At 42.5% G+C, this 24,186-nt stretch overlaps 1 protein-coding gene across 48 annotated transcripts in view; it reads right to left on the bottom strand.

Moving 5' to 3' along the window:
- Positions 1 to 24,186, bottom strand: part of RIMS2 (regulating synaptic membrane exocytosis 2) — a 741,645-nt gene that overhangs the window by 74,585 nt on the left and 642,874 nt on the right. For 32 of the 48 annotated variants that reach the window (XM_053313368.1, XM_053313376.1, XM_053313371.1 and 29 more), the window contains one exon: positions 22,003 to 22,272. The exons of the other annotated variants lie outside the window; for them this stretch is intronic. In XM_053313368.1, coding sequence (XP_053169343.1) covers positions 22,003 to 22,272 — 270 coding nt within the window. The remainder of the gene's footprint in view (positions 1 to 22,002; positions 22,273 to 24,186) is intronic. 48 annotated transcript variants of the gene reach the window in all.

Genomic DNA, 24,186 nt, shown 5'->3' with positions numbered 1-24,186 from the left:
AGTCTCCGGATGTGGGCCATTCTAATAGGTCCCCTGCAGAGGGGGAGAGTAACTGTAAGTCTAAACCTCAACAGGAAGTACTCTGATCATGACAAAGGTAAGAGAGAGAGATAACCCGCTGCCACCACACACATAGCCAGAACACCATCTTCACAGTCAGTTGAGAACAAGTCAAAAATGTGATTCACTACATGTGTTGGGCCCATAACATGTTGTGGCAGCTTCATAGTGGTCATGGCAGCCATGAAGTCCTGAGTCACCTCAGAATTCAACATTCCCCCTTCTCATTATTGTCCCCCTCCCCCCATTCTTAACAAACCCAGATAATAAAACTAATTAGGCATTGCTGCACTGTGCTAATTCTAGGGAAATAATATTAATGATTTGTCGTTGCTATGGAAAGAAATTTTTATCTGAGTTTTGCATCAACAAATGAGCAGACCTTTGAAGGCTTCCTAATTTTTTAATAGTTGTTTTAGCACAAGAGAGGCATTTCAGGGATGCATTTCTTCCATTGATTTGCTAAAGAAAGTGAACAATAGCATTTTCAGGGTAGCAATAAAATAGAAGCTAACACCTACTACAGAACATTCCTTCGAATACACTTATGTATGAATCTGACAACTATCAAAAGAAAGAGACAGTAGCTGAAATCTTCCATTTTTTGATGTTTGGTCATATTAATTTAATAAATAAATAAATATTAATTTAGGCCTAGATCTCACTGAGGCGATGAATCTATACTGGGTTATACCACTTCAAATGGCTCATGACTAAATGCCCTGCTATACTAAAAAAAAAAAAATTCCTTTCTACTTGTGGGGTTGGGGGGAATCCCTTCACATAATAAAATAAACTCCAGAGAGAAATGTTCCAGCCTAGCCTTCTACTTGACATGCTGGTTTTCTGTGTTCAGGGAATGTGTAATCATGTGAAACCTCAAATTTACAGTCTCAAGAGATATATCATAGACAGGACCCAATCACTTTACAGGGTCCTGAGAGTTAATTGTAAAGCTAAATTCTGTCAACAATGCTTTTTAATATTTGCATGAATGTGGTGGATGATGTCATCAGAAGTTTTACTGCAGGGATATGTAGTAGGGATATGCATAAAACCAGTTTGCCTGGTTTGGTTTGAGCCTGAATCGGACTCAAACTGGACTGGGCATGTTCAGTTTTGGCACCCTGGATGAGGGGCCTGGCTTGGTTTGAATTTGAACTGGTTCGGGCCCAGTTCAGGGGTAGCAGGGACATTTAATTTTTTTTTAAGGCAGACTTTTTGCTGCCAACGGCTTCCGTGGCCTCAGGGGGTACTGCTGCGGCTGTGGGGAGTCTCTGACAGTTCCCGTCCCCCGCCAGCCTCCCCATGGTCTCCCAAAGGCTGGTGAGCTTTGGGGCCATTTTGGCCCTCTCTGAGCTCGCAGCGGCAAATGGTCCATACACATGTGTGATGGCCTCTAAAATGGCCACCACGAGCTCAGAGAGGGATAAAATGGCCCAGAAATGGGCTGAACCCAAAGGCTGCTTTGGGAGACGAGGAAGAAGCCAGCAGAGGGAGGGGGAATCTCCGGAGACACCCCATGGCTGCAGCAGTATCCCCCAAGGTTGCGGAAGCCCTCAGTGGCAGTAAGTCCACTTAAAAAACCCCAACATGAACCGGCCCATGGGGGTTAAGCTCGACTTTGAGTCAAATGGGTCCCGGTCCAGCTCAAGGGCAAGCCCTCGAACCAGACCAGTTTCAGTGCAAGCTGGCTCAACCTCGAACCGGCTCACATATCCTTAGTTATCAGTATGCTGATGACACCCAAATCTATTTCTCCTTGTCATCAGTATCAGGAAATAGCATTCAATTCCTAAATGCTGGCCTACAGGCCATAATGGGATGGATGAGGGATAATAAATTGAAACGGAATCCAAACAGGAAAGAGGTGCTCATTGGGGGGTGAGGCTGGAACTTGAGGGATGGGATAGATCTTCCTGTCCTGAATGCCCCCCCCCCAAGAACAGGTATGCAGTTTGGGAGTGCTCTTGGACTATGGCCTCATCCTGCTATCTCAGGTGGAGGCTATGGCCAGTGGCGGCCCGTGAACGCACCTCCAGGGGGCGGTGGGAGGCAGCTTTAAGAGTAAAGTAATTCGGGATTTACCTCCAAAGCGGCGGCACCTGAACGCTATTCAGAGCCGCACCTCCGCCACTCACCTGGCTGCTGGCAGGGGCTCGGCTCTGTGGAAGCCAGGTGAGTGACGGAGGCGCTTCCCTGCCATAGGGGCTGCTGGGGGGCATGTGATGGCTCTGAATAGTGTTCAGGTGCCGCCGCAGCAGAGGTGAGTTCCAAATTACTTAAATCTTAAAGCTGCCTCCCACCCCCCACCCGAAGGCCTGCTCACAGGCTGCCACTGGCTATGGCTAAGAATGCTTTTTATCAGCTTGGGCTAATTTAACAGCTGTGATCATTCCTTGTGGTCCCTTAATCAAACTGATGCTGTTTCACACAGCCCTAATATTTATATAACCACAACTATCAATACTAGATAAGGAGAATTTAGACAAACTAGGGGCAATCAAGGGATAGAAGTCCTCAACATTACACCAAACATAAGGCTGGCTGTGAATGACCTTTAATCACCTATAATTCAAAGGAATTGCAGTGATTATTTTTATTTAGTTCCTATTACATTTATTAGGCCATGCAGACCCATAAACATGGAGCTTTCTCTAAGATAAATGCCAGGTCATAACTTAAACTGAAAATAACCTTTTATCTGAATCTGCAAATACCAAGTAAGTGAGCTATGTGGGTGGGACACTTAGCACACATTCAATGTCTTTCAAAGTGGACAGTCTCTCTGGCTTAGCCTGTCAAATAATCAACTGCATGTTTAATGGAGTGTCAATAATGATGTCCTTGCCATTAATGAGCATTTTACAGTCAGTGCTACTCTGCAAAAAAGCATCCATGCTTTAGAAGAGTGACTAAAATTATGCACTTCAGGATATGTAATTGAGTTAGATAACTTTAATCATGTGTTCAACTCCATTTGAATTCATATTCACCCTGAAGTGATTTTCTGAATAAGAAGCTGGAGTACAACCCTCCTTAAAGCTAGTACATTTTACTTTTGGAAATACATATAAATATTAACATCTAAAAAGGTGAAGTGAGGCATTCATCTGTATCCTAAATCCAGAATGACTCTGAAAGCAAAAACTGCAAAAAGGAGAATTTTTAATCATGTCATAAAAATGAGACAGATAATTCAGAAGAAGAAAAAAACCATTTTCACAGTGTTTCAGTTTTGAGGCAACACATTGTCAAATATGTGCAGAGATAAGAAAAACCATGAGACAGCCTCAAGGCCAGAAGAGACATGGTTGACCAGTTTTATTCAATAAATTAAAAGCTTGCTATGAGATTTCTCTAATTAGCAACCACACCAGAAGTTAAGCAATGTCTAAATTCAATTACGGAGGAGAGCTAGGCGATAATGACTATGGAAATGACATCAGAGAATGGAGAGGTTTTAAATAAACAGGAATACAGGGGACAGTTCATTAAATTAAGGCACAATACTACTAATTAAATTGTATTGATCTGTCTTCTACACATATGGAAACTTCTAATTAATATAATGCAGGGATAATTTTGCATTTTTAAAAAGGTGTAGATGAGATTGTTGGGAGAGGAAAGTAAAAATAAGCATGGAACAAATCTATTATATATTTAGTTGAGTTTAGGGTTTATGGTTCTATAATTCTTTTGTCAGATGTTTTCTTCTTCTATACCATTATACAAGTCAATTGCAATTGGAAGTGGATGTCCAGTACAGGAGAGAAGGGCTTCTTAACTTTCCCCTCTTATGCCATTTTAACATGCAAAATCCCACCCCAGCTGCTATTATACCCGCTGCAAGGCAAAGGATATAGGTTCATTGTGCTGAAAAACATATAGTTGATTCTAAGGCGGTGGGGGGAATCCCTCCTTCAAGGAGGAGAAGGAGGAGAATGGAACTAGTTCCACCCTAAGGTGCTAATTACACTTGACATGCAAATATATGTAATAGAGACTAATCAAAATGTAATAGAGACTTAATCAAAAGAAAAGAAAACTTTCCAAGACTTTGGAAAGAGGGCATTTAGAGCAGTGGTATGATGGAGGCTACTTAACCCTTTCCCTGCCTGCCACTTCACTACAAATCACCTCTCAAGCCATTCTCTCCCCCACCTCCAAAACCTTACAGGAGGAGAACAAGTTGAGAGGTGTGTGTGGCAAAAACACGGAGTGGGGGATGAATGAAGCGCCCTATGATCTCTGCTGAGGGAGGAATTAGTTTGACATCAATGGTACTCAATGGTACTCAATGGTACTCAATGGTAATCAATGGTACTCAATGGTACCGTGTTTTTGGAGGCAAAAACACGGGTGGGGGATGAATGAAGCGCCCTATGATCTCTGCTGAGGGAGGAATTAGTTTGACATCAATGGTACTCATAGCCCCTCCTCTCCAAAGAAGAGGTGACCCATACATCTGGATCAATTCTTGCAGACATTTATTTATTTATTTATAATATTTCTATACTGCCCAAAACTTGCATCTCTGTATTAAAATGTACAGAGCTGGTGCTTTTCTTCACCCCAGTTATTTGGCTAAGGTCAGGTCCCTTTCTACATATATCTTCTGTTGGCTTGGCACTCTTATCTCTAGGTTCCTCTGGCTTCATGTCCTGTCAGTCAAGCCCTGGTCACATAAACCTCCAGCTCCCAGTCTCTTTCCTCCTTCTTCCCCTTCCTCATAGCTTCCTCTTCCAGCCCCAACTTGTTACCACCATGTTGCAGTGATGTTACATCTGAGCCAAATTGGCCAACTCTGTTTTTGATGCAGGACAAGGGGTGCTCTGGTGGGCAATGGTGGCAGTCCACCCACTTCTGCCACTTCTTTGCTACAAATTTCCTCCCTCCAAAGATTATTTCCTCTTTTAAAATATTTTAAATAGTTTTTAGCCTACTTTTATTAAGGAAAGTAAGCGTATGAGACCATCCAGCTCCCTCTGTGTGTGTGTGTGTGTGTGTGTGTGTGTGTGTGTGTGCGCGCGCGCGCATGTGTATCTCTATCAACTTTACATTGCCTGGACCGATTTGGACCAGATTTGGTACACTTGTAGTGACACAAAAGGAATCTCAACAGCATAGTTTGTGATAAGTTCATCCACCCCAATACAAGATGTTGGTCACATGAACATTTGAGACACAAGTGGGCTAACCTGTGAACCACCTCACCGATTTGAACCAAATTTGGTACAATTATAGGGACAAATAGGGGCACCTCAATGGTGTACTTTGTGATGATATCATCCAGACATTCACCCCAGTTCAAGATGGTAGATGCATGAACATTTGAGTTGCCAATTGCAAATGGGAACCAATTTGGAACAAATTTAGTAAATTGTAGTGACACATAGGAACACCTCAACAGCGTATTTGTGATGATGTCATCCACGCCAATATAAGATGGTGGACATGTGAATGTTTCAGCTGGAAGTTGGTTAATTTGTGAACTGCCTATTGAATCTGAACCAAATTTGGTACAGTTGTAGTGTCACATAGGGACTTCAATGACATAGTTTGTGATGATGTCACCCCCCAATTCAAGATGAAGGATGTGTGAGTGTTTGAGAAGGAAGTGGGCTAACCTGTGAAGATGGTAATTATCAATTAAGATGATAGTGAAAGGAAAGCAGATTAGTTCTTAGCAGAACCTCATTTTTTTTTTTAAATGGCAGTGGGCCTCAGTCATATGCATTTGCATGTGATATGTAGTTAGGCTCTAACTTTTAAAAGTATTTCTTGCTTTGCCAATAACTTCAGTTGTGCAATCTTTTACATGCATGCCTTGTAAATCATTTTTATAAAGAGATTGCTATAGTGCCTTTGTGAGGAAGGATGCATTTTGAGAATCTAAATCAAGCCAAATGTTATTAGAGAAAGAGATAAAGTGGAAACAACAGTAAAAAAGAAGAAGAAGAAAAGAGATAAAAGGAACAAAAATATGACAGTGGGATGTGAAGATGCCTCGATATGTGGAGTAATTAGTACTTAGAGAGAAAAAACAATCAGTGTAGGAAGTAGCATTCCCTAAGCATCAGTGCGATGAATGACTAGCTTGCCATTACAAACTTGACTCACTGAAGTCTGATTCATTGAACACACACTATTTTGAAGTACTTTAAATTGATTTTTAAAAAAAGCTTTCTGTAACTTGAAGGCTGGATTTTTTAAGCTCAAGATGAAATTTAATTTTTAAAGAACTGAAACAAAGATATGCCTGGAGGTCAATGCCTGAAAAGAATGCTCTTTTTAGAACTGAACATAAAACAAAAGTATTGCACAGGAAATATTTATTTGCCATTTTCAGTTTGTACAGGACTGGGGGCTATGCCCCATTCATTGATAAAATAAACTGAAAATGAATCTTCTTTTAATTTCATAAACATTTGAGAAATTTTAAACTCTAATACTGTAATAAAATATCCTTAATAAATTTATTTAGAAATTCTGTCTGGATGTGAGATATTTAGTAGTGCTAAAAGTGTAATGTTTTAAGCAATTACACATCTTTCTTTAAATCATGGTGTAAATGACAAACAGATTGCAATCAGATAGTATACATATTAACTGGGGGGAAATTACATGATTTCAAAAGAACCTGATCCAAATGCATGTAGAATCTAAGGGTGAATTAAGCTGGGTAATTTAACGAGATGACCTCTGAGTAAATTCCCCTTTTGTGATTATAAAGGGGATTGTTGTTGTGGATTAATTGTTAGGAAATTATCTAAATGTGTGGAAGATCCTGTTTTAGGGCAAGTGGCTGGATTATCTTCAGGTATGTTTCAATCCTATGATTCCCCAAATGGGTAATTTTTGATATCATGTTTCTAAAGGAAGTGTGGCTGTTCTAACAGTGCTACTGTGACAATTCTGAAACTATTTTTAAAACCTGAGATTTACTAGAGAGAAAAGTGAGTTTGACACTCTTAAAAAATGTGAAAAATCTGAAAGTTTTTAATGAAGCTCTTATATTTGATCTGCAGGAGGGGAAGTGCCTGCTAGAAATATAGATGCTCTATACAAAAATGTTTTTGATATTTAGAGTCCTGACATCATTTGATTCATTTCCACCACTTTCCTGTGCTTTAGTATATTTTTAAAATACAGATGGTAATAAATACCTTTGCTAGCTTTGTGTAGTTACTGCAGTGTGTGGGGCTGATCCTGGCAGGCTTCTCATTAATTGGAAATAATCACCACTTCCTTCAGAGATTGATAGGTTTCCTAGTCTAGTTCCATCATTCAGTGTGGGAAAAGATGCTCATTTCCTGTCCATCATTGTTAGAGCTTCCCAGCAGGCACAATCCTCCCCGCCCCCACTAAGATGAGGTCCTTAAAGGGAGGAAGACAGGGTATTAGCAGGTAACAGCTAGCAAAGAGCTGAGGGTGCAAGCAGAATCAAGGTAGGGTCTGCTCCAGATGGACTAAATCTCTGCTCACAACAATTTGAACAGGGATACTCAAATAGTCAAGAACTCCTGCACTGAATGCTCAATCTCTACCAAAAAACCCCCAACAAAACACACCCTGCTACTTTCTTATGCTTATTCTCTGTGTATGACTTTAGGAGGAGGCCAGTTAAATTCTGTTGTATTCCCCTCCTAACGACAATATCAAGATTAGTACCCCAATCTACAGGTTTTTCATTCAGCGGGTAAATGAAAACAAATTGATTGCCAGGAAATTTAGGACCAACCAAAGGAAGTACTTTTTCACACAGCACAAAATTATCCTATGAAATTCTCAGTAATGAAATGTGATGATGGGCATCAACTTGGAAGGCTTTAAAAGGGGCTTAGACAAATTCATGGAGGAGACCTGGTCTTGTGGTAGCAAGCATGACTTGTCCCCTTAGCTAAGCAGGGTCTGCCCAGGTTGCATATGAGTGGGAGACTACACGTGTGAGAACTGTAATATATTCCCCTTAGGGATGAAGCTGCTCTGGGAAGAGTATCTAGGCTCCAAGTTCCCTCCTTGGCATCTCCAAGATAGGGCTGAGAGAGATTCCTGTCTGCAATCTTGGGGATGCCGCTGCCAGTCTGTGTAGACAATACTGAGCTAGATGGACCAATGGTCTGACTCAGTATATGGCAGCTTCCTATGTTCCAGGTCTATCAATGGCCCTATTCGGATGTTATAGAGTGCAGCAGCACTCATGGATACTGAGCCAAAAAGGGGTTATAAGTCCTGCCAGGGCACTATCACTCACTGCCTCCAGCTGGTCACTTATGGGGGATGCGTTGTAATCATGATGGCCAGTGCTTCCATAAGCAACAACCTTGGGCAATCCAGGCTGCCGTTCATGGAAACACCAGCCATCATGATTAAAGTGCTTTCCCCTTCTCATGAAAAGTGGCATAAACATGACTGCTCAGCTGGAGGCAGTGAATGACTGTCCTGGGAAGGACTTCTGACCACTTTCAGTGCTCTAAATATGAGTGCGGCTTCAGGCAATAACATCTGAAGAGGGCTGAGGGCTAGTAGTCTTGATGGCTATAGACTGTTATGTTCACTTAAATTAGCTGAATGCACCACTTTTTACACCAGAATATGCTGGGGAAAAGGCTTAATCTTCTAAAAGAAGAAAATTTTAATATAATTATATTTTAACTGTTATTGTTCTCAACAGATTTTTAACACTCAACAATTTATTCAATAATTCCAAAATGATGTCATGCCCCAGAGAAGCAGAAGATCTTTCTCAGATTCAAATTTACCATGATTCAAATTTACCATTGATTGACTGGTTGATTAAGTGCAGTCAAATCGGTGTTGACTCTTAGCTAGGGATGTGCAAACTGGCTCAAGATCAAGTTGGTTTCCCATTGAATCAGTTCAGCTTGAGGGTTCGTCCTTGAGACGGACCAGGATTGGTGATGGGGAAGTTGAATCAATCAAACATGTTCTGCTTCATTGCTCCGTTTATAGGGACTTACGTCTAGAATTAATATTTCCATTGCTGGCTTGTTCCCCAGGAAATTCGCCTAGCCAATAAGTGGGCTTCCTGCTTGAGGATAGTATTCCTGCCATTACTTGGAAAGTGGCGGGCTTCTATGTGGGGGCTCAAAGCTTGCGTCGACTTCTAATTAATAAATCCAGTGCTGCCCTATAACTTTTTAGTTATAGTATAGTTGGTGGGTTTTGAGACCGTAGACCTGTTATCTTTTTAATTGTTATTTATGTTTTTATTTCAATTGTATATTCATTCTGTCTTATTTATAAATTTTTGACTTTTAGTAATTAACTCCCTCCTTAAGATTGGGAGGCTTTTGGTGGTTTCAGTAATATACCCTAGGGTATTGTGATATAAGTGGTATTATGTGTTATATGTTCTATTCTATTTCCTTGTTGTGCTGGTCATAGACTGTAATAAACCTTGAACTGAATTGAACTGAACTGACATTGATTAAGTGCCGTCAAATCGGTGTTGACTCTTAGCTAGGAATGTGCAAACTGGCTCGAGATAGAGTTGGTTCGCCATCAAATCAGTTTGGCTTGAGGGGTTGTCCTCGACTCAGACCAGGATTGGTTTGTCTTGACCTTGAGCCGGTCCGGGGTTCGAAATCTAAAAAACCCCAACTCACTGCTGGGTCCGGGTTAACTTAATTCTGGGTCTGGGTATGTGTGCGCTGCCATGGTAGGGCCTCTAAAGCCTCCCCTGACCTCCCCTGGTTCTTTACGGGGCCAGTTCAGCCCATTTTCAGGCCTTTCTGGCCCTCTCCCAACATGCAAATAGTTTATAGTCCTGCACGGTAGCCTTCAAAAATGGCTGCCTTGAGAGGCCTGGACCCAGTGGTAACTTTAAAATTATTGTTTAAAAATTTTTTTGAACCCTGGACCCTCTCAAACTTGAGCCAAACCCGGGGGGTGGGGTACGAGGGTGCACAAAACTGGATATGCCTGGTCCAGTTTGAGTCCAGTCTGGAGTCAAATCGAACTGGGCAAAACAGTTTTGTGTATACCCCTATTCTTAGTGACCACATAGAATTTCTCCAGGATGATCTGTCCAACTTGGCCTTTTAGGTCTCTCAGTGGTCATAATTTATATTATATTATATTATATTATATTATATTATATTATATTATATTATATTATATTATATTATATTATATTATAAAATTTGTACACCATCCCAAACTTTCGTCTCTGGGCGTTTAACAATAGCATAAAACAAGTTAAAACATATACAAAAAACTTAAAACAATTTAAAAATTTAAAAATAAACCAGAGATTAAAACTTTTTTAAAAAATTAGGAAGCCGAGAAAGCTTGGGCGAAGATGGGTTTTTAGGTGTTTTTTGAAAAATGCCAGAGATGGCGAGGATTGTATCTCAGCAGGGACACAATCTCAGGGGAGTGACCGAAAAGGCCCGTCTCTGTGTAGCCACCAAACGAGTTGGCAGAAACTGGCGACGGACCTCCTCAGATGACCTCAATGGGGGGTGGGGTTCGTAGTGAAGAAGACGCTCTCTTAAATACCCAGGGCTTAAGCCGTTTAGGACTTTATAAGTTATAACTAGCACTTTGTATTTTGTCCGGAAACCTATTGGCAGCCAGTGTAGCTCCATAAGTAAAAGATTAATGTGGTCTCTCCAAGATGACTCAGAGACCAACCTGGCTGCTGCGTTCTGAACCAACTGAAGTTTCCGGACTACGTACAAAGGCAGCCCCACAAAGAGCACATTACAGAAGTCAAGTCTGGAGGTTACCAACAAATGTACCACTGTTTTGAGATCATTGATCTTGAGAAACGGGTGCAGCTGGCGTATCAGCTGAAGCTGATAGAAAGCACCCCTGGCCACCACCTCAACCTGAGAAACCAGGGAGATGTGTGAATCCAGAAGTACTCCCAGACTGCGACCTGTTCTTTTTGGGGAAGTGTGACCCCATCTAGAACAAGTAGATCAAAATTGTCTCTAGAGTCCTGACCCCGCACAATAAGTACCTCCGTCTTATCTGGATTCAGCTTCAGTTTAATCTCCCTCATCTAGCCCATTACTGCTTCCAGGCAGGCATTTAGGGCAGATATGCCAGCTCCTGAAGAAGTTGACATGGAGAAGTAGATCTGGGTGTTGTCAGTGTGCTGGTAACACCCAGCTCCAAATCCCCTTATGAACTCTCCCAGCGGTTTCATGTGGATATTAAAAAGCATTGGAAAAAGTACGGAGCCTTGAGGGACACCATACTTAAGCTCAGATTTCAAAGAGCAACAATCTCCAATCAACACTATCTGGAATCTATCCGAGAAGTAGGAGTGGAACCACTGTAAAACAGTGCCTCCCACCCCCAACCCCTTCAAACGTTCCAGAAGGATACTATGGTCGATAGTATCGAAAGCCGCCAAGCGGTCCAAAAGGACCAACAGAGTCACACTTCCTCTGTTAATTCCCAATTGAAGATCATCCATCAGGCCCACCAAGGCAGTCTCCACCCCATAGCTCACCTGAAAACCAGTTTGAAATGGGTCTAGATAATCAGTTTCCTCCAAGACCTCCTGGAGCTGAGAGGCCACCACCCTCTCAATTACCTTGCCCAGCCATGGGAGGTTGGAAACAGGCCTATAATTGCTCAACTCAACTCCTTTTCATCTTCAGGAATGGCACTCATTCTCTAAATGCCTGCCTACAGGCTGTAATGGGCTGGATGAGGGATAACAAATTGAAGCTGAATCCAAGCAAGACGGAGGTGCTCATTGTCGGGGCTCAGAATCTGAGGGGTGAGTTAGATCTTCCTGTGCTGGATGGGGTTACACTCCCCCAGAAGGAGCAGGTGCGCAGCTTGGGAGTACTCCTGGACCCAGGCCTCACCCTGGTATCTCAGGTGGAGGCTATGGCCAGGAGTGCTTTCTATCAACTTTGGCTGATTCGACAGCTGTGCCCATTCCTCGAAGAGGATGACCTCAAAACAGTGGCTTGACTATTGCGATGCGCTCTACGTGGGGCTGTCTTTGTACGTAGTCTGGAAACTTCAGTTAGTTCAGAATGCAGCAGCCAGGTTGGTCTCTGAGGCAACCCAGAGAGACCATATGTTGCCTGTTTCGAAACAGTTACACTGGCTGCCGATATGTTTCCGGGCAAAATACAAAGTGCTGCTTATTACCTTTAAAGCCCTGAATGGCTTGGGTTCAAGATATCTTAGAGAGTGCCTTCCTTTACATGATCCCCATCACACGTTAAGATCATCTGGGGAGGTCCGTCTCCAGTTACAACTGGTTCGTTTGGTGGCGACCCAGAGGCAGGCCTTCTCTGTAGCTGCTCCTGGGCTGTGGAATGCACTCCCAGCAGAAATTCGTAATCTTAATTCTTTACTGACCTTCAAGAGAGCCCTTAAAACCCATCTGTTTGGCCTGGCCTTTTAGGGTTTTTATTTAGTTTTAATTGTTTTAATGTTAATCTGGTTTTCAGGGTTTTAATTGTTTTGATAGTTAAATTGTTTTTTAAGATGTTTTTAAATTGGTGTTTATATTTGCATTTCTGTTAATTGTTTTTAATGATTTCTGTTTTTAATTGTAAACGCCCTGAGCCAGCTCGGAAGGGCGATATAAAAATCGAATGAATGAATGAATAAATAATCTGCGCAAAATGACATTGTCCAGTCAATGACGGGCCTCACCTATTAGTGACAGATAAGCCATTTTAATAAATAAAACTATATAAATAACTAAAGCTATTAGATATAGAATATTTTAATGTTTATACTTAGTTAATCTTTTAAACTATTTTAAATTATTTTAAATTGTTTGGTTGCATTTTTGGTTGGAGGGTCCTGCTTTATCTTCTGCCACGACTCCTTCCATTGCCCTCAATTTGGATGTAAATGCTGCATCGACATAAATGCTGCAGACTCACTGAAATAACTTTTAAGAACAGAAGCGCTGCAGCGTTTCTGCCAAAAATTACAGCATTTTTATTTTTTTCTTCTAACATGGAAATAGAATTACTTCTTAGAAGAATCTTCTCTATTCTGAATCTTGTCTTCTTTATGAAAATAAAATCTTCTAAGTAACAGTTTCTACACATAGTGTCCAACAGCAAGTTATGCAGAAGTTTGTGTGTGGAATTGAGAAGGGCTTCAAGGCAGAGTAAGGCAAGGGGCCTGTATACATTGCCATATTTGGGGTGGGGGACCAATCACTGATGGAACAAAACCAGTTGGGAAACATTTATTTATAATACTACTCCTGTACTTAATTACAAAACAAACAAATTGTAAATGCTTAGATGTCCGCCTCCAGACAATCCAATAGTGACCAAGTTCTAATTACATTGTCTATTTAAGAGTGATTCCTTCACATTTATTGGCCTCATTGAGGCACATCACAGAGAATCTCCCCAACAATGACCCGATGCACCAGGACAGGTACGTCTCACCAGGGGTCTGGGAAAAGAACTTTTGCAATCTGTACAGGGCTGAAGCTGCAGAACATGGATGTCCCTGACATGACAGAGAGGACTTGCCTGTTTGGTCGCCAGTGGCGACAGCTGAGATTATGAACCTCATCTCCCAACTAAGACCTGGGAAGGCTCTGGTGATGATCAACCTCCCTAGAACTAATAAAAAACAACTCAGAGCGGTGGGCCTCTATTCTGGCCTCGTTGTTTACATTTATTGACAAACAAAGCCATATTCCTAAGGACTGGAGGCTAGTAGTCATTGTTCCCATCTTCAAAAATGTAGAAGGAATGACTGTCAGCGGCGCCTGTTCCTGAAATACATATAAAACAGCTGCCAGAGTATGGAGGAGCGAAACCAGTGTTTAGCAGAAGCCAAACTGCAGTCAAGTACACAGGGGATGGAAACAGGAAATTACCCCTCCTAGAATCGCCAGTCCATAAATCGTAGTTGCTGCCAAGTCTAATTGCTGCCAAGTCTAATTAGTTGCCAGGAGAAGGGTTGAGTTGCCAGTTCCGTAGTCTAAGGGTTCCAGAGAAAGTCACATGTTGATATCCAGGCTAAGGTCGAGGGTCCAAGAGCAAACAGTACAAGGGTTTTGGGAGCTGGAAACTGAATCTGCACACCAGAGCAATCAGTTGAAACCAGTGTGATGAAGAGGGAGCAGTCTGGCTTTATAGTTCTTCAAGGTCCCTCACCAGGTGAAGCTAATTAAGGCCCCTGCCTGCCTTTGGCCTGCAAGTTCAGACCCCACCCCTGTCAGACTTTGCTTCTACATTGCCAACTGGCTGCTTCTATGTTGCCCAACACACTGCTTCTTTCTGCATTCTCTTCAGCATTCCACGTGGCTCACTGGTCTGCTGCTTGATCCTTGCTCCTCCACATCTGAAGAAAGCAACGGCTCCCTGGCAACCTCTTACTGTTCTACAGCAGGTGAGTGCTCCATCCGAGGGGCTTCCTCCTCAGCCTCCTGCAGGAGGATCCTGGGGGGGGGGAGGGGGCTGTGAATCAGACAATTCCTCATCTGAATCCTCTGAGTCAGACGACTGGCTGACAATGACCCAGCAAACTACAGACCCATCAGCCAGCTCAGCACAGTCAGTAAGCTCTACACTAGTTTTGATTGATTGACTGATTGATTAAGTGCCGTCAATTCGGCGTCAACTCTTAGTGACCACATAAATAGATTCTCTCCAGGATGATATGTCTTCAACTTGGCCTTTAAGGTCTCTCAGTGCTCCATTCATTGCTGTCATAACCAAGTCCATCCACTTTGCTGCTGGTCATCCTCTTCTCTTTCCTTCCATTTCCCCCAGCATTATGGACTTCTCAAGGGAGCTGGGTCTTCACATAATGTGTCCAAAGTATGACAGTTTGAGCCTGGTCATTTGTGCCTCGAGTGAAAATTCTGGATTGATTTGTTGTTCTATGATCTATTTGTTTGTTTTCCTAGCTGTCCATGGTATCCTCAAAAGGCTTCTCCAGCACCAAAGTTCCAAAGCGTCAATGCTTTTTCTAACTTGCTTCTTCAAAGTCCAGTTTTCGCATCCATAGTGTGTCATGGGGAAAACCATTGTCCAAATGATTCTAATCACTGTAGGTATAGACACGTCACAGCATCGAAATATCCTTTCTGAAGGCCTTCATTGCAAGGCCCTCATTCACATATGCTAGATACCTATACTGAAAATGAAGGGACTAGCTGTGACAAGAAAGTCTCTGGGCAGAGGAGCCAGTCAGCTTCATGGAGGGATGATCCATCATTGATCAGTGTCTAGTGCTACAACATCTCATTGAGAAATATTCCACTCACACTACAACCTCCCTCTATGCAGCCTTTATAGACCTTAAGGCTGCATTTGATTCCATATTGTGAGTCAATCTGTGGGGGAAACGGGAAGCCTCCTCAATTGAACAGCACTTGCTGTATCTCTTCATATCCTACATGATGATATGTCCCATAAAGTTAGGTGCAACCCCCAAGGTCATCTATAAAACACTTTTCCAAACTGTAAGGGTGTCATACAAGGCTTTATACTTACTCCACTCCTGTTTAACGTCTATATTAACGCCATGCTGAGTCCAGACTTTCAACCCCCAGGCTCACAGAGAAACACATCTCTACTTTACTCCATGTAGATAATGCAGCAATTCTCTCAAGGACCCCCATAGGTCTCCAAAGAGCTCTGAGGGCCCTTGCCCAATACTGCAAGAAGGATCAGATGGAATGATCACAAAACCAAAATTATGACCTTCACCAAGATTCCCAATAATAGGAACATAAGCTGCCATATACTGAGTCAGACCATAGGTCCATCTAGCTTAGTATTGTCTACACAGACTGGCAGTGGCTTCTCCAAGTTTACAGGCAGGAATCTCTCTCAGCCCTATCTTGGAGATGCTGCCAGGGAGGGAACTTGGAACCTTCTGCTCTTCCCAGAGTGGCCCCATCCCCTGAGGGGAATATCTTACAGTGCTCACACATCAAATCTCCCATTCATATGCAACCAGGGCAGACCCTGCTTAGCTAAGGGGACAAGTCTCCTGGTGTATAAATGGTATAAATGGAAACAGAATTGAGCAGGTTTTATGCTTCAAATACCTGGGGGCTGGTCTTCAATATCTCTGGCACCAGAAAAGCTCACGGCACTCCCAGAGGAGTGTTGCTGCCATCCTAAAATTATTTCGTTCAAGAGGAGGCCATTACATACCTGCAGCCCTTAAACTGTCTGAAGCCATGTCACTGGCACAACTCCTCTATGGTGCCAAATTTCCAACTTCACCCCACTGAAGGTTGTCCAGTTCAAATTTCTAAGAGCAGTTTTCCAAGTACCCTGGTGTGTCTCTAATGTCAGCCTATATCTAGAGGCATGCCTAGTGAAAGTAGAGGCTAATGTTTGGCTGACTATAATCAATTACTGGCTAAGACTATCCTTCCTCCCACTGGGTCTAGCTCCCTTAATAATACAGGACAATTATCAATCCACCTGGAAATGATCAGTGCTGTCAAAAATATCATCCTTGGGGCTCTCCCCATGCCTCTTACTCTCCATAGGCTACAAGCAAGCAATAATACTCATCAAAAAATGTATAACGGACATAAAGCACCAAACCAATTAAGGCAGGTTGATGACCTTCTTCATCAACGAAAGCCTAAGATACACAGCAACTCCCACTGTATACCTCACACAGCTAGAAGCCCCAGAACACAAATGGGCTGTCACTCTGGCTCATTGTGGTGCCTTGCCTACGGCTGTGTTGGCAGGATGATATAGGAAGACCCCCTTCTTCGAACATCTATACCCCTGTAACTCTGGGCAAGTCAAAGCAACAGAGCGAGGCTAATCTCACGGTGGGGGGAAACCGGGCTAAGGGAGCCAAGCACGGTTTCCCCCCCACCCGTGAGAACCACCAGGCTCGTGGGTGAGCCTGGTGGTTAGGTTATAAGTCCCCCCCCACCTCATTTAAGGGGAGGAGTTTTTTAGGTGGGCTAGCCACTGTGGAGCCTGGTGGTTCCACAGTGGCTACCCCACCTAAAAACCCCTCCCCTTAAATGTGGTGAATGGAGCAAATGCTCCATTAACCTTGTTTGCTTGATCATATGTCAGCAGAGGCTGCTTGCAGCCGCAGCTGACACACTCGGGGTGGGGAGGGGAACCCAGGAAGGCACCACGCACTTGCCCGGCGCCTTCCTGGGGCTCTGGGGGCCAGGGCATCATGTGGTGGCGCTCCCCTTTCCCGACCCCTGGAGCTCCCGAGGGAGCTGCAGCAGGGCACAAGAGCGCCCGACTGAAGCGGGCGCTCATCTGGGTGGCCAATCCCACTCTCCATGAGGCGCTACACATTGATCGTGTGTAGAGCCTCAGCGTGTCCTTCTCCTCTGCCCATTCTACAGAGACATTCATATTGCCCTTATTCTTACACTATTTGCTGAGATGCCATGTCACACAGGCCAATTCTATGTCTTTCTCCTGCTCACTGACTGTAACTCCGTCATAACATATAATGCTACCAAGCTCTGCTTGCAAAATTCTTCAGGTCCTGACCCCCAGCAAGAGCTAATCAGGCCTGACACAGCTCACTTTATCACAGATTATCTTTTACAGCATATCTTACAGCTTTAGCTTAAACTTCACAGTATTTTATAGCTTTATAGTTTTTATTGACAGCCTACATAGACTATGTCGATTTTAACCACTTGAAGCTTTTGCAGTTCTTATTAATAACATATTTCACTGTTTTAGACCTAACTTCATAGATTTGATATCTTTATAGTTTATTGCAGCTTAACAGTAGCCTTTTAGCAGTGTATACCTTTTAGCTTTTACATTACCACCTTCCTACTCATCAGTGACGGCCTTTACTGTTTTAGGCATAGCATTGCTTCTTTATGCTGTTTTAATGTATTTTACTCTATGGTGGTCTAAGACCATAATAAAGACTGATTGATTGACATTTATAAAGACTATCATCAAATGCCAATGTTCTACAAAAATAAAATAATTCAAATAATAGTTTGATAATTTATTACAGTTTTGCTTTGCAAAACAGTAATGTATGTTGGCTTTATCTGGCCTTGTAGTATCACTGTTAGTTATAGTGTTCACCAGTTCAGGTACATTTCGTTAGCCATGTGTAAATGTTTTCCTCATGCATTTTCTGTACACTGTTGCTGAAACAAGGTGCCTCTGCCAACAGTCTGTACAGCCTTCTTACTGAAGCCTCAACGATCAACTGTCACTATAGATTACAATTTAATTAGCTCTTAATGACTGTGAAATTGCTGACATTTAACTGTTGTTCTCTGAGCTGTCATCTCTGTAATTACATATGTACTAGCCATAGTTCAGAAATGTCTAGAGCTTTAAAAAAGACAGATAAACCTATCTTGTCAGAATTTTGTAATGCACAGTATTTTCTTATGCACCTCATGCATAGATACCAAGGTGCAAGTTAAACACCTTCTGCTCATTTCCAATCATTTCCTGATCACTGTGAAGCCTAATAAGGCAGTGTCTATCAGGGGCAGAAGTCACATGTAATGAACTGAGGAGCCACATGTAATGAACATGAACCATTGGAGTTGCTAAGGGGCACAACCACAGGCCCTGCCACTGGCTCCCACCTCCGCCATCTACCCATCCATCAGCTGGCCACTGCAGCTCCTGCCATCCTGTGCTGGCCAACTGATGTGGTATAATGATGTCACCACCCGACCCCTGGATGGTCTCATGCCGGGTCATTATACTGTGCTGGCCGGCCAGCAAAAAAAAAAAACAACAGGCAGCCAACGGTGGTGGTTAGTGGGGGCCACAGAGCAGCCAACTTGTTGGTGGGTGGGCGAGTAGGCAGCTAAGGCAGCAAATGGTGGGGCCTGGCTGCAAGTGGCTGGCAGCAATTTTTCAAGCGACTGCTGCCGCAGCTGCCCCAGCCATATACCCACCGCTGGGTATATACAAAAAGGGGGCTGCAGCTCAGGTGTTGCACACGGGCCTTTTCAGACATCCCTATGCTCCTGGTCCCTATAGCATCAAAGGAGGGTGGGAGTGCAACTGCACATTAGATTGTACAAAACACAGAACATACAGGGAAGCACCCGTTTCTTTTTATTGGTCTCTATGCAATTCCATGTGGACAAAATGTCTTACATGGAGTTAAGCAAAGATGCAGTGGTCAGAAGAGAGCCAAGGAAAATGCTCCTTGGAGAGGAGAGCTGGTCTTGCAGCCGAGAGCATGAATTGTCCCCCTTCCTAAGCAGAGTCTGCTATGATTTGCATTTGGATGGGTGACTACATGTGAGCACTGTCTGCTGTAAGATATTCTCCTTAGGGAATGGGGCTGTATGTCAGTGATAGAGCATCTGCTTGCATGCAGAAGGTCCCAGATTCACTCCTTGGCACCTCCAGATAGGGTTGGGAAAGACTCCTGCCTGAAACCTTGGAGAGCCTCTGCCAGTCAGTGTAAAAAATACTGAGCTAGATGGACCAATGGCCTGACTTGCTATATGGCAGCTTCCTGTATTCCTCTTTGTCCATTCCTTGAATGAGGCATGAGATTTTTAGATCAAGGAAGAACAATAAGACCCTCTGTCCTGTGCCAGGCTCCAGAAGGGTCAGTGCTGTTGCCTATGCAGTTCTATCATAAGGATGCATTAAGGTCACAGGAATAACAAATCTATCTAGAGAATTCACGTTTCCTTAGGACAATATCTGTTTGTTTGTCTTTCACTGAAGTCAATTAAGTTCATTTTGATATTTCCTAAATAATAACAACAACAACTACTACTAGCTTAACCCACACAGAGCATCTGTGCACTAGTACTTGATTACTCCCCTCACCCCGTCACAGCCCCTCTCACCTCAAAGATCTCTCCACCCTCACTTGAGCCCCACTCCTGCTCCTCCTCATCCATCTGGTTGCTTCCATTCCCCTCAGCCCTCTTGGTTGCAGCTGCACCATTGCTGGCGCCTATTGGCCAAGTTGCAGCCCCCTATCCCCAGACAGTTTCCCACCCTCACCTGAGCCCCACTCCTGCTCCTCCCCACAGGAGCAGCAGCAGTTGACCAGGCCCTTTCTTGCTGCCAGCACCATCATGGCCGCATGTTCCCCTCAGGCCGCTGACAGGCCCAGGCCCGTCCCTTGCCTGCCTCCTTCCGCCAATAGCCTCTGTAGCTCCAAACAGCGGAAGTGCTTGACTGGGCCCTTCCTTGCAGCCAATAGGTGCCGCCATGGCCGCTTGTTCCTCTCAGGCTGCTGGCAGGCTCAGGACCTTTCTCTCTCCTCTACTCACTCTTCTGCTCTTTCTTCCCATCCTTCCTTTTTTCCTCTCCCTCCCCCCCGAGTTAACAGATCTTGTTCATCTTGTCTCCTCATCTAATCCACACAACAGTAGCCTCCTTCTCCTGAAGGGGCTCTTTCCTCCCTCATGATCTCTCTCTTCGCAGACCCCTGCCCACTATCCTTTTTAAAATATATATAGATTCCTCTCCTCTACAATCAACATATTCTGACTAGTAACAGTTGCATTCCAACTGACCTTAACCATCATAGGCTCCTCCCCAATATCTGCATATGGAATCTCCACTGCCCAATCACCATAGTGCTTCTACTCTCACAGGCTCCTCCTCCCTATCTGTATATGGAATCTCCATTGCCCAATCACCACGATGATTCTGCTTACGAACTCACATGAGAGCTGCCACACATAGAATTAGCCATGGGTATGCCTTAAAGAATAATATATATAGATCTTTGTGCTTGCATCACCACCTACCACCTTAAAGAAAAGCAGTAGTCACCTCAATGAAACAAAAGAAACCATGAGAAGGCAAATGTTTTTAAAATGTATGATTTCACCCTGTTTCGTTGTACTGAAGAACTAATAATATACAGGAACAAAGAAATGGTACTGTAAAAAATAACAAATGCCTTATACTTACTTACACTTAGTTGGTAAAAGTTCCATTAAAAACAACTACATTTCAAGTATATGCTTTTAGGACTGAATGTTTTCTTCACACAAAACAGAATGACACAGCACTAACTCATAAAAATGAAAAGTACATTTTAAGATCCAGTCCATACAGTCATGTTTATCACAAATACAATTATTATAAGAATAAGCATGATCAAAAATTTCCAGCTCTTTCCAGAGTAGGCAAAGCAAATATTCAACATATTATTTTGCAGTGTTGTCACTAGATATAAGACAATTTTCTTGAAATAGCTCATGCCTGGAACATGAAAAACCATGCTAACATTCCCATGTTAGAATGTAAAATAAATGAATGAATGAATATCTAGCAGTTCTTTTCTTAAGTTATGTTGAGGACACCCCACATACTATTAACTCAGGGATCTTTAAAACAATATAGTATTATAAACCCCACTAATGAAATATATTAAGAGAGGCAATGTGTGTAGTATGCATATTGTAAGGATTGCTAGGAGATGGCACATTGTACCTTTTCATGAGGTTCCTGTTGGTGGATGTTATGCTACTCAGACTCTGGGATCATAGCTAAAAGTTTTACTTGTCTATTTTTTCAAAAGAACTCATAGGAAACATATCTGTAGAGCTTCATTCTTGGGTTCTGTTGACAGTATGGTGTGGCAAGGTTCTGGAAACTGGCTATTTTATTATGAGCAAGAATGGTTTTCCTAAAGTCACCAAGTGAGTTCTTGGCTGATTTTAACCAGGAATGGTCAAGTCATAACGCATGCTCTTAATCATTATGCTATATAGCACAGCTGAAGTGACTGTGATTAATTGTATCTTGTGCAAGAGCACATTACTAAAGAAAGCTCTTGCTCAACAATTAAAATGTAATGCCTGAAATTATTTCGTTTGTTAAAAAATTTAAATAATTTAAAATGGTGAGACCATGGGAATATAAACAACAAGCTATTGTAAAGGATGGAGGAGAGCACAGGAAATAGGATCAAGGTAGGGTGGGTGGGTGGAACAAAAAGAACTAGCTAACAAATGAAAATCTATTTTACCTTAGATCATCTTGTGAGTATCTCCTTTGCAAATCCTCTTTATTGCTTGTTTCTGTCCCTTCCTCAGTTTGGTCATCTTGGGCCCCTTCATTCTCTCCTGCTTTGTTTTCCTCCTTATTACAGTTCTCTGTCTCCTCTTCCTCTTCCCCTTCCCCCTTTTCATCAACTTTTTCATCCTTCACCTCTTCCTCAAGCTCTTGATTCTCCTCCTCCTCTGGGAATATTTCCCCATCCCCTCCCTCCTCTCCCTCTTTTCTTGCCTCACTTGATCTTCCAAAGTTAACAAAAATTGAGGAAGCATGCAAACAAAAAAAGAAGACAGAGCAAGTTAGGAAGGCTGGACAGAAACCAAACATGCATTCACTAAGGAAAAAGAAAGCTCAAATATTAATAAAATAAAGCAGTAACAAACAAAAAGCCATGCTTAGATATTGGGGATAGTCTAGGCACTAATTAGGGTGGGGTCACTTTCCCCAGTTTCCAAAGGGCTGATATTTTGCATGAAAGGCTATATGAATAAATGCCAATCAGGGCTCAGGAAATCCACTAATTGTCTGTGATGAGTGAATAATGATGCCTGAAGAGTGAAAAAATCCTGATGAATAATGTTGGCAATAAGTACCAATATAGCTTGACAAGTTAAAAAAAATTGTCTGGCTGGTGAACAAAGCCAACATTTCTTGACCCCTGATGCAATTATATATTTCCATACAGCAGATATTCTTATTTGTGCAGAATAAAAATACTGGCATCCAGGCTAATGATGTGTGTGCAGAACATTTTTTGTGCGGAACAGGGAAGGGGCAATCTTTGCTGACTCTCCCTTCTCTCTGCAGCTGCCTGTGCCTCCTGAAAATATGCTGTATTTTATTGTATTCTGTTGCTTTGATTGTATTCTGTTGCTTTGATTGTAAGACACTCTGAGCAGCAATGTGCTGGAAGGCCAGGATAGGATTTTTAATAAATACATAAATAATGCTTGGCCCCGAGAGTTCCATAACCTCCAGGACCATATTTTCAGGAGGCAAAGAGTACTGCAGAGGGAAGGGGGATTGCCAAAAATTGTTCCTTTCCCGATAAACACATAAAATGTTATTCCATGTATGCATCGTTAGTCTGGATATCAGTCATTTAAAATTGTTTCCAAAGGCCAAGTCAAATGTGTGCTAAGTAAATTAAATTCCCACAACTGAGCGTGCCATGCCATGTCATGTTACGCTGGACTCTATTACAAGGTAATGCCTTCTGTTTTGTCTATTGCTCCCAGAGCTGCTGGAAGGGTATTGAGGGTTGTTGAGCCAACATTCATGGCAGACACCGTTAATCCTCCATACCATGTGAAGGATGTCAGTCAGACAGACACAGACAGGTAGTGTTTGGGATTATTAATATAAGGTAAACTATAACAAAGTTTCAAGTACCTAGTTAGTACAAAAATACCCTATTTGGGAAACATGTATTTCAAGGGAGAGATGTATAAATTCTTCATTTTCAGATTTCTGTAGTAATTAGGGTGTCACCAACATACATGTACCAAAGAATTTTTATTCTAGACATGGAAAAGTACCCTAGGCTTTTGGGTAGCCCTACGCGTCAGTCATTAAATCAGTCCCCATTGTTTCCAAATCTCTGATTGACCATAATATATGTTATGCTGGGGAGAAAAATCACTTAAATGTGAGATATGGTTTATCAAAAAATGCAAAGAAAATATACTGGGCTGGGGGCAGACGACGATAATCACAATTTACACCTCACTAGGCCTAAGCATGCAGTTTTCCTATTATTTTCACTTGCGCTCCCTAAAGAAATTTAAAGCTATATGTGTTTAGCTTGTCTTATCTCCATTTTTTTTTTTTGAGGTGGATTGTTTGATTCATCCACATACATGGCCTAATTACACACTACATTGTAGGTGTGACGAAAGCATGCAAGCATTTATGTTTTCTCACTATGCCTACAAAAGAGCAAAGCACCAGGCATAGGACTTCACTGAGGGAATTTCTGGACATATGTAGGGTATGTTTATATCTATATGTCCATGACATAGGATTACCAAATGTAGCCATGAAGATATATAAATTACTTTTCTGCTATAGTCTGGTAACTATAGTCTGTGTGGTAAACTCCACAAAGGTTTTCAGACACTATCCTAGAGTTTTGGAATTATTGAACTGCTAATAC

The sequence above is a fragment of the Hemicordylus capensis genome, chromosome 4, assembly GCF_027244095.1.
Source record: "Hemicordylus capensis ecotype Gifberg chromosome 4, rHemCap1.1.pri, whole genome shotgun sequence".
Lineage (NCBI taxonomy): Eukaryota > Metazoa > Chordata > Lepidosauria > Squamata > Cordylidae > Hemicordylus > Hemicordylus capensis.
The sequence above is the reverse complement of the archived record's forward strand: the minus strand, read 5'-3'. Positions and strand labels throughout refer to the sequence as shown.